Here is a 14769-nt window from a genome sequence, read left to right on the forward strand (position 1 = left end):
ACCTGCACGGTACCAAAAGCGCTTTTCACCATATGTCACATTCACACAGTAATGGCGGAACCAGCCGCTAACCAGCACCCATCAGTGGGAAGGTGGGCGAAGAGTCACAACGCCAAAAGTTGGATTCGAACCAGGAACCCTCAAGTTACTCTAGCATTTGAGCCTTAGGGTACCATATTTGGAACCATACTGCTTGCACTTTTGCAGAATCTTTGATCACCCTGGGATTAGAATAATACAAAACGGTCTACTTTGGACATAAGGGTGTAAATTTGGGTAATAGGTTTGTGGAGGGAGGTGCAGGAGAAAAAGTCACCGCCTCTGTCCTAGGTGCTGAGGACAGTGCCCCATCAGACGGGGGCGTGGCAGTGCTGGCGGCGAGACACAGCTGGCAGGTGATTAAATTTCACAGGTGCTACCTGTTAATCTAATCATCTGTTGTCTTTAACAGTAAGCAGGAAGGGAGAGAGGATACAGACGTGACTGAAAAGTCACGTTCTAATAGGAGAGAAAACTTTTGTTGAAAAGACATTATCATTAAAACTTTGTTGAACCTGCACGCCTGGCTCCCTGGGACCGCTAGGAAGCGACTTCCACAATCTTTTTCTTAGCCACTTTAACATCCTATCCTTGGTCTTTCCACTTTGCAGTCCAGAAGACGGGGAGATCTTTAATATCATATCTTTGGTCTTTCCACTTTGCAGTCCAGAAGACGGGGAGATCTTTAATATCATATCTTTGGTCTTTCCACTTTGCAGTCCAGAAGACGGGGAGATCTTTAATATCATATCTTTGGTCTTTCCACTATGCAGTCCAGAAGACGGGGAGATCTTTAATATCATATCTTTGGTCTTTCCACTATGCAGTCCAGAAGACGGGGAGATCTTTAATATCATATCTTTGGTCTTTCCACTATGCAGTCCAGAAGACGGGGAGATCCACCCAGAGATCTGTCGGCTCTTCATCCAGCTGCAGTGTTGCTTGGAAATGTTCATCACGGAGATGCTGAAGTCAATGGGCCTGCTGGGGGTGCTGCAGCTTCACAGAAAAAGTGCCATCGCCATACAAGGCAAGAGTACAGTACAGTACAGTATATGCAAAACAAGGGTTCAAAAGAGACCATAGAACTTTGTTAAAAGAGTCATATTAAGATTTTTGTTATACATTTAAAACATTTCCTTGTGGTCTACAAAAGATGTAATGTTGTTTCTTTGGTCAAAAAGTTGCATATTTCCTGCAAGTGCTAATGTCAGTGTTGTAGCTACTTCTAAGTCACTAATCCTCGTCTCCATGGCGACCAATTAAGTACGTTTCTTAGGACTAAGACACTAAAGACAAGAACACAAAAACATGACAGAAACTTTTCTGACAGATTTTCAAATGTAAAAAAATGTTTCGTTTTTTTCATCATCCTATTAGCAAATATGCGCAAGTAATGCTTAGTTTTGAAATCCTACTAAAACATGTAAATTCTAGGACTGTCAAGGTTAACGGATCACAAAAAAATGATTGATTTATTGATATACAAAACCCAAAACCAGTGAAATTGGGACATTGTGTAAATGGTAAATAAAAACAGAATACAGTTATTTGCAAATCCTTTTCAACTTATATTCAATTGAATAGACTGCAAAATACAAGATGTGCTGGTAAACATTCTTATTTTTTGCACATATTAGCTCATTTGGAATTTGATGCCCGCAACATGTTGACAAGAAAGGATGGGCGAGGGTCACCACTTTATGAACAAATTGTCCAACAGTTAAAAAACAACATTTCTCAACCAGCTATCGCAAAGAATTTAGGGATTTCACCATCTCCGGTCAAATTTATGCAACCTGTGCGTACAAATATGTTGGCTTCAAACCCAAGCCGGATGAATCCATGAATATGGATGTAAGAGCCAGAAAGCCGCATTTTTGGAAAGATATGGCAAAAAAAAAAAAAAAAAAAAAAAAAGACCTACTTTTTCCAATTTGGGAAAGAAACTCCGCTTGTATAAAATGTTTTCGATTTTTGTAAATAAGAGTCAATTTTACTGTAATATATTTTTTCAACCTATTTAGGATCATTAAGAATTCTTGATTACAATTGTAAAAAAATACTTAATTATGTTTGAAAGGGTTACTTGCATTATTAGTATTATGGGTGATGATAACAATATTGGTTTTATTATATATTATGATTGTGTTAGTGCTTAATTTGGTGTCAAAATAATGCTAACCATAATATATATATATATATATATATATATATATATATATATATATATATATATGTATATATATCATCAGGAGATAAAATCTCCTGATGATTGAGGGAACCCCTCATGAAACAGTTCTGTAGAGATGAAGTAGTCTTGTGATTTTTCCCACACCTACATATTGCGCTCTACCACGGTATCGAGCACTATTCTCTGGATAATCCAATCAAGACATATATATATATATATATATATATATATATATACATATATATATATATATATATGTGTGTGTGTGTGTATATATATGTACTGTGAATGTATGTATATATGTATATATGTGTATATATGTATATATATATATATATATATATATATATATATATATATATATATATATATATATAGTTTGAACGCCATAAAATTATCTGCAATAATTAGTGGGACAATATATGATCCCGCCCTAGTGGCCATCCTTATTTTCTACTGACATTTTCTTCATATTACAAATCTTCCAGGAACTGAGTCAGAACCCAAGATGGACTTCCGAGTCGATGAGAGTTCTGATGCTCCCATCCTGGAAGATCGTTCCTCCTCTCCCATCGATTACCCTCATGAGCTGTGGCTGGTGGGAGTCCACATTGAAAACATAGAGAGGTACGTTTGTCAAAGCGGCTTTTTTGCTGCTCTTATAAGATGTTTGTTATACTTGATGACCCTTTTTTTGATCCCAGAGTGCACTCATTACACTTTTATATCTTGGCAGAGATATGCAGGAGATGAGAAACCTGCTCAGCAAACTCAGGGACACCATGCCTTTGCCACTGAAAAATCAAGGTGTGTAATATTTGCCACAAAAAACCTTCTTTACAACCACTGCTGCTGCGGCACATCTGCAGAAGAGACTTAAAACCTCTTCAAGTAGGAGTTGATAGGCCCGCCTTCGACCAAGTCAGCCGAGACCAAGGCTCCAGCGCCCTGAACAGGATAAACAGTTGAAAGACTGAATTTGAAATAGTAGTAAAAGGACAAAGCTCAAACGAAATCTCGTTGACATGCATGACTTAAGTGTTATTTATGACAATGACAATAAAGGAATTGATTGATTGATTAATGACACCACTAAGAAAAATTCAGTTAATTTTAATTCATAAAATATCAAATCATAACCAAATACACATTCTCAGTCCAGAAAAGAGGTTATAATCATGTTAGACTTTTTTTTAAGCAGGGGGAAACCCCATTCATGTTAAAAGGTTGGGTTGAAAGCATGTTTAGTCATTGGTCATACATATAATATTGGACATACATATAATATTGGACATACATATAATATTGGACATACATATAATATTGGACATACATATAATATTGGACATACATTGGACATACATATAATATTGGACATACATATAATATTGGACATACATATAATATTGGACATACATATAATATTGGACATACATATAATATTGGACATACATTGGACATACATATAATATTGGACATACATTGGACATACATATAATATTGGACATACATTGGACATACATATAATATTGGACATACATATAATATTGGACATACATATAATATTGGACATACATATAATATTGGACATACATTGGACATACATATAATATTGGACATACATTGGACATACATATAATATTGGACATACATTGGACATACATATAATATTGGACATACATTGGACATACATATAATATTGGACATACATATAATATTGGACATACATTGGACATACATATAATATTGGACATACATTGGACATACATATAATATTGGACATACATTGGACATACATATAATATTGGACATACATATAATATTGGACATACATTGGACATACATATAATATTGGACATACATTGGACATACATATAATATTGGACATACATATAATATTGGACATACATTGGACATACATATAATATTGGACATACATATAATATTGGACATACATTGGACATACATATAATATTGGACATACATTGGACATACATATAATATTGGACATACATTGGTCATACATATAATATTGGACATACATTGGACATACATATAATATTGGACATACATATAATATTGGACATACATTGGACATACATATAATATTGGACATACATATAATATTGGACATACATTGGACATACATATAATATTGGACATACATTGGTCATACATATAATATTGGACATACATTGGTCATACATATAATATTGGACATACATTGGACATACATATAATATTGGACATACATATAATATTGGACATACATTGGTCATACATATAATATTGGACATACATTGGACATACATATAATATTGGACATACATTGGTCATACATATAATATTGGACATACATTGGACATACATATAATATTGGACATACATTGGACATACATATAATATTGGACATACATATAATATTGGACATACATTGGTCATACATATAATATTGGACATACATTGGACATACATATAATATTGGACATACATTGGTCATACATATAATATTGGACATACATATAATATTGGACATACATATAATATTGGACATACATATAATATTGGACATACATATAATATTGGACATACATTGGACATACATATAATATTGGACATACATTGGACATACATATAATATTGGACATACATTGGACATACATATAATATTGGACATACATTGGTCATACATATAATATTGGACATACATTGGTCATACATATAATATTGGTCATACATATAATATTGGACATACATATAATATTGGACATACATTGGACATACATATAATATTGGACATACATTGGTCATACATATAATATTGGACATACATATAATATTGGACATACATTGGACATACATATAATATTGGACATACATATAATATTGGACATACATTGGACATACATATAATATTGGACATACATATAATATTGGACATACATTGGACATACATATAATATTGGACATACATTGGACATACATATAATATTGGACATACATATAATATTGGACATACATTGGTCATACATATAATATTGGACATACATTGGACATACATATAATATTGGACATACATATAATATTGGACATACATTGGACATACATATAATATTGGACATACATTGGTCATACATATAATATTGGACATACATTGGTCATACATATAATATTGGACATACATTGGACATACATATAATATTGGACATACATATAATATTGGACATACATATAATATTGGACATACATTGGTCATACATATAATATTGGACATACATTGGTCATACATATAATATTGGACATACATTGGACATACATATAATATTGGACATACATATAATATTGGACATACATATAATATTGGACATACATTGGACATACATATAATATTGGACATACATTGGACATACATATATTATTGGACATACATATAATATTGGACATACATTGGTCATACATATAATATTGGACATACATTGGACATACATATAATATTGGACATACATATAATATTGGACATACATTGGTCATACATATAATATTGGACATACATTGGACATACATATAATATTGGACATACATTGGTCATACATATAATATTGGACATACATTGGTCATACATATAATATTGGACATACATTGGACATACATATAATATTGGACACACATTGGTCATACATATAATATTGGACATACATTGGACATACATATAATATTGGACATACATTGGTCATACATATAATATTGGACATACATTGGACATACATATAATATTGGACATACATATAATATTGGACATACATATAATATTGGACATACATTGGTCATACATATAATATTGGACATACATTGGACATACATATAATATTGGACATACATTGGTCATATATATAATATTGGACATACATTGAACATACATATAATATTGGACATACATTGGACATACATATAATATTGGACATACATTGGTCATACATATAATATTGGACATACATATAATATTGGACATACATTGGACATACATATAATATTGGACATACATTGGTCATACATATAATATTGGACATACATTGGACATACATATAATATTGGACATACATTGGACATACATATAATATTGGACATACATATAATATTGGACATACATTGGTCATACATATAATATTGGACATACATTGGACATACATATAATATTGGACATACATTGGTCATACATATAATATTGGACATACATATAATATTGGACATACATATAATATTGGACATACATATAATATTGGACATACATATAATATTGGACATACATTGGACATACATATAATATTGGACATACATTGGACATACATATAATATTGGACATACATTGGACATACATATAATATTGGACATACATTGGTCATACATATAATATTGGACATACATTGGTCATACATATAATATTGGTCATACATATAATATTGGACATACATATAATATTGGACATACATTGGACATACATATAATATTGGACATACATTGGTCATACATATAATATTGGACATACATATAATATTGGACATACATTGGACATACATATAATATTGGACATACATATAATATTGGACATACATTGGACATACATATAATATTGGACATACATATAATATTGGACATACATTGGACATACATATAATATTGGACATACATTGGACATACATATAATATTGGACATACATATAATATTGGACATACATTGGTCATACATATAATATTGGACATACATTGGACATACATATAATATTGGACATACATATAATATTGGACATACATTGGACATACATATAATATTGGACATACATATAATATTGGACATACATTGGACATACATATAATATTGGACATACATTGGTCATACATATAATATTGGACATACATTGGTCATACATATAATATTGGACATACATTGGACATACATATAATATTGGACATACATATAATATTGGACATACATATAATATTGGACATACATTGGTCATACATATAATATTGGACATACATTGGTCATACATATAATATTGGACATACATTGGACATACATATAATATTGGACATACATATAATATTGGACATACATATAATATTGGACATACATTGGACATACATATAATATTGGACATACATTGGACATACATATATTATTGGACATACATATAATATTGGACATACATTGGTCATACATATAATATTGGACATACATTGGACATACATATAATATTGGACATACATATAATATTGGACATACATTGGTCATACATATAATATTGGACATACATTGGACATACATATAATATTGGACATACATTGGTCATACATATAATATTGGACATACATTGGTCATACATATAATATTGGACATACATTGGACATACATATAATATTGGACACACATTGGTCATACATATAATATTGGACATACATTGGACATACATATAATATTGGACATACATTGGTCATACATATAATATTGGACATACATTGGACATACATATAATATTGGACATACATATAATATTGGACATACATATAATATTGGACATACATTGGTCATACATATAATATTGGACATACATTGGACATACATATAATATTGGACATACATTGGTCATATATATAATATTGGACATACATTGAACATACATATAATATTGGACATACATTGGACATACATATAATATTGGACATACATTGGTCATACATATAATATTGGACATACATATAATATTGGACATACATTGGACATACATATAATATTGGACATACATTGGTCATACATATAATATTGGACATACATTGGACATACATATAATATTGGACATACATTGGAGATACATATAATATTGGACATACATATAATATTGGACATACATTGGACATACATATAATATTGGACATACATTGGTCATACATATAATATTGGACATACATTGGACATACATATAATATTGGACATACATTGGTCATACATATAATATTGGACATACATTGGACATACATATAATATTGGACATACATTGGTCATACATATAATATTGGACATACATTGGTCATACATATAATATTGGACATACATTGGTCATACATATAATATTGGACATACATTGGTCATACATATAATATTGGACATACATTGGTCATACATATAATATTGGACATACATATAATATTGGACATACATTGGTCATACATATAATATTGGACATACATTGGACATACATATAATATTGGACATACATATAATATTGGACATACATATAATATTGGACATACATTGGTCATACATATAATATTGGACATACATTGGACATACATATAATATTGGACATACATATAATATTGGACATACATATAATATTGGACATACATTGGTCATACATATAATATTGGACATACATTGGACATACATATAATATTGGACATACATTGAACATACATATAATATTGGACATACATTGGTCATACATATAATATTGGACATACATTGGTCATACATATAATATTGGACATACATATAATATTGGACATACATTGGTCATACATATAATATTGGACATACATTGGTCATACATATAATATTGGACATACATATAATATTGGACATACATTGGACATACATATAATATTGGACATACATTGGTCATACATATAATATTGGACATACATTGGTCATACATATAATATTGGACATACATATAATATTGGACATACATTGGACATACATATAATATTGGACATACATTGGACATACATATAATATTGGACATACATTGGTCATACATATAATATTGGACATACATTGGACATACATATAATATTGGACATACATATAATATTGGACATACATTGGAGATACATATAATATTGGACATACATATAATATTGGACATACATTGGACATACATATAATATTGGACATACATTGGTCATACATATAATATTGGACATACATTGGTCATACATATAATATTGGACATACATATAATATTGGACATACATTGGTCATACATATAATATTGGACATACATTGGACATACATATAATATTGGACATACATTGGTCATACATATAATATTGGACATACATTGGACATACATATAATATTGGACATACATTGGACATACATATAATATTGGACATACATTGGACATACATATAATATTGGACATACATTGGACATACATATAATATTGGACATACATTGGACATACATATAATATTGGACATACATATAATATTGGACATACATATAATATTGGACATACATATAATATTGGACATACATTGGTCATACATATAATATTGGACATACATTGGACATACATATAATATTGGACATACATATAATATTGGACATACATATAATATTGGACATACATTGGTCATACATATAATATTGGACATACATTGGACATACATATAATATTGGACATACATTGAACATACATATAATATTGGACATACATTGGTCATACATATAATATTGGACATACATTGGTCATACATATAATATTGGACATACATATAATATTGGACATACATTGGTCATACATATAATATTGGTCATACATATAATATTGGACATACATATAATATTGGACATACATTGGACATACATATAATATTGGACATACATTGGTCATACATATAATATTGGACATACATTGGTCATACATATAATATTGGACATACATATAATATTGGACATACATTGGACATACATATAATATTGGACATACATTGGACATACATATAATATTGGACATACATTGGTCATACATATAATATTGGACATACATTGGACATACATATAATATTGGACATACATATAATATTGGACATACATTGGAGATACATATAATATTGGACATACATATAATATTGGACATACATTGGACATACATATAATATTGGACATACATTGGTCATACATATAATATTGGACATACATTGGACATACATATAATATTGGACATACATTGGTCATACATATAATATTGGACATACATTGGACATACATATAATATTGGACATACATTGGTCATACATATAATATTGGACATACATTGGTCATACATATAATATTGGACATACATTGGTCATACATATAATATTGGACATACATTGGTCATACATATAATATTGGACATACATATAATATTGGACATACATTGGACATACATATAATATTGGACATACATTGGTCATACATATAATATTGGACATACATATAATATTGGACATACATTGGACATACATATAATATTGGACATACATTGGTCATACATATAATATTGGACATACATTGGACATACATATAATATTGGACATACATATAATATTGGACATACATTGGAGATACATATAATATTGGACATACATATAATATTGGACATACATTGGACATACATATAATATTGGACATACATTGGTCATACATATAATATTGGACATACATTGGACATACATATAATATTGGACATACATATAATATTGGACATACATTGGAGATACATATAATATTGGACATACATATAATATTGGACATACATTGGACATACATATAATATTGGACATACATTGGTCATACATATAATATTGGACATACATTGGACATACATATAATATTGGACATACATTGGTCATACATATAATATTGGACATACATTGGACATACATATAATATTGGACTTACATATAATATTGGACATACATTGGAGATACATATAATATTGGACATACATTGGACATACATATAATATTGGACATACATTGGACATACATATAATATTGGACATACATTGGTCATACATATAATATTGGACATACATTGGACATACATATAATATTGGACATACATTGGTCATACATATAATATTGGACATACATTGGACATACATATAATATTGGACATACATTGGTCATACATATAATATTGGACATACATTGGTCATACATATAATATTGGACATACATTGGTCATACATATAATATTGGACATACATTGGTCATACATATAATATTGGACATACATATAATATTGGACATACATTGGACATACATATAATATTGGACATACATTGGTCATACATATAATATTGGACATACATATAATATTGGACATACATTGGTCATACATATAATATTGGACATACATTGGACATACATATAATATTGGACATACATATAATATTGGACATACATTGGTCATACATATAATATTGGACATACATTGGACATACATATAATATTGGACATACATTGGTCATACATATAATATTGGACATACATTGGACATACATATAATATTGGACTTACATATAATATTGGACATACATTGGAGATACATATAATATTGGACATACATTGGACATACATATAATATTGGACATACATTGGACATACATATAATATTGGACATACATTGGTCATACATATAATATTGGACATACATTGGACATACATATAATATTGGACATACATTGGTCATACATATAATATTGGACATACATTGGACATACATATAATATTGGACATACATTGGTCATACATATAATATTGGACATACATTGGTCATACATATAATATTGGACATACATTGGTCATACATATAATATTGGACATACATTGGTCATACATATAATATTGGACATACATATAATATTGGACATACATTGGACATACATATAATATTGGACATACATTGGTCATACATATAATATTGGACATACATATAATATTGGACATACATTGGTCATACATATAATATTGGACATACATTGGACATACATATAATATTGGACATACATATAATATTGGACATACATATAATATTGGACATACATTGGTCATACATATAATATTGGACATACATTGGACATACATATAATATTGGACATACATTGGACATACATATAATATTGGACATACATTGGACATACATATAATATTGGACATACATTGGTCATACATATAATATTGGACATACATTGGACATACATATAATATTGGACATACATTGGTCATACATATAATATTGGACATACATTGGACATACATATAATATTGGACATACATTGGACATACATATAATATTGGACATACATTGGTCATACATATAATATTGGACATACATTGGTCATACATATAATATTGGACATACATTGGACATACATATAATATTGGACATACATTGGTCATACATATAATATTGGACATACATTGGTCATACATATAATATTGGACATACATATAATATTGGACATACATATAATATTGGACATACATTGGACATACATATAATATTGGACATACATATAATATTGGACATACATTGGACATACATATAATATTGGACATACATTGGACATACATATAATATTGGACATACATTGGTCATACATATAATATTGGACATACATTGGACATACATATAATATTGGACATACATTGGACATACATATAATATTGGACATACATTGGTCATACATATAATATTGGACATACATTGGACATACATATAATATTGGACATACATATAATATTGGACATACATTGGAGATACATATAATATTGGACATACATATAATATTGGACATACATTGGACATACATATAATATTGGACATACATTGGTCATACATATAATATTGGACATACATTGGACATACATATAATATTGGACATACATATAATATTGGACATACATTGGAGATACATATAATATTGGACATACATATAATATTGGACATACATTGGACATACATATAATATTGGACATACATTGGTCATACATATAATATTGGACATACATTGGACATACATATAATATTGGACATACATTGGTCATACATATAATATTGGACATACATTGGACATACATATAATATTGGACTTACATATAATATTGGACATACATTGGAGATACATATAATATTGGACATACATATAATATTGGACATACATTGGACATACATATAATATTGGACATACATTGGTCATACATATAATATTGGACATACATTGGACATACATATAATATTGGACATACATTGGTCATACATATAATATTGGACATACATTGGACATACATATAATATTGGACATACATTGGTCATACATATAATATTGGACATACATTGGTCATACATATAATATTGGACATACATTGGTCATACATATAATATTGGACATACATTGGTCATACATATAATATTGGACATACATATAATATTGGACATACATTGGACATACATATAATATTGGACATACATTGGTCATACATATAATATTGGACATACATATAATATTGGACATACATTGGTCATACATATAATATTGGACATACATTGGACATACATATAATATTGGACATACATATAATATTGGACATACATATAATATTGGACATACATTGGTCATACATATAATATTGGACATACATTGGACATACATATAATATTGGACATACATTGGTCATACATATAATATTGGACATACATTGGACATACATATAATATTGGACATACATTGGTCATACATATAATATTGAACATACATTGGTCATACATATAATATTGGACATACATATAATATTGGACATACATATAATATTGGACATACATTGGACATACATATAATATTGGACATACATATAATATTGGACATACATTGGACATACATATAATATTGGACATACATTGGACATACATATAATATTGGACATACATTGGACATACATATAATATTGGACATACATATAATATTGGACATACATTGGACATACATATAATATTGGACATACATATAATATTGGACATACATTGGACATACATATAATATTGGACATACATATAATATTGGACATACATTGGACATACATATAATATTGGACATACATTGGTCATACATATAATATTGGACATACATTGGACATACATATAATATTGGACATACATATAATATTGGACATACATTGGAGATACATATAATATTGGACATACATATAATATTGGACATACATTGGACATACATATAATATTGGACATACATTGGTCATACATATAATATTGGACATACATTGGACATACATATAATATTGGACATACATTGGTCATACATATAATATTGGACATACATTGGACATACATATAATATTGGACTTACATATAATATTGGACATACATTGGAGATACATATAATATTGGACATACATTGGACATACATATAATATTGGACATACATTGGACATACATATAATATTGGACATACATTGGTCATACATATAATATTGGACATACATTGGACATACATATAATATTGGACATACATTGGTCATACATATAATATTGGACATACATTGGACATACATATAATATTGGACATACATTGGTCATACATATAATATTGGACATACATTGGTCATACATATAATATTGGACATACATTGGTCATACATATAATATTGGACATACATTGGTCATACATATAATATTGGACATACAT

General features: G+C 29.0%; 1 protein-coding gene across 1 annotated transcript in view; it reads left to right on the forward strand.

The window, feature by feature from the left end:
* Positions 1-14769, forward strand: part of LOC133536539 (regulator of G-protein signaling 7-binding protein B-like) — a 34970-nt gene that overhangs the window by 12300 nt on the left and 7901 nt on the right. Inside the window, exons 3-5 of the mRNA XM_061877166.1 lie at positions 921-1069; positions 2722-2860; positions 2970-3040. Coding sequence (XP_061733150.1) covers positions 921-1069; positions 2722-2860; positions 2970-3040 — 359 coding nt within the window. The remainder of the gene's footprint in view (positions 1-920; positions 1070-2721; positions 2861-2969; positions 3041-14769) is intronic.

Source organism: Nerophis ophidion, linkage group LG17 (assembly GCF_033978795.1).
Source record: "Nerophis ophidion isolate RoL-2023_Sa linkage group LG17, RoL_Noph_v1.0, whole genome shotgun sequence".
NCBI lineage: Eukaryota > Metazoa > Chordata > Actinopteri > Syngnathiformes > Syngnathidae > Nerophis > Nerophis ophidion.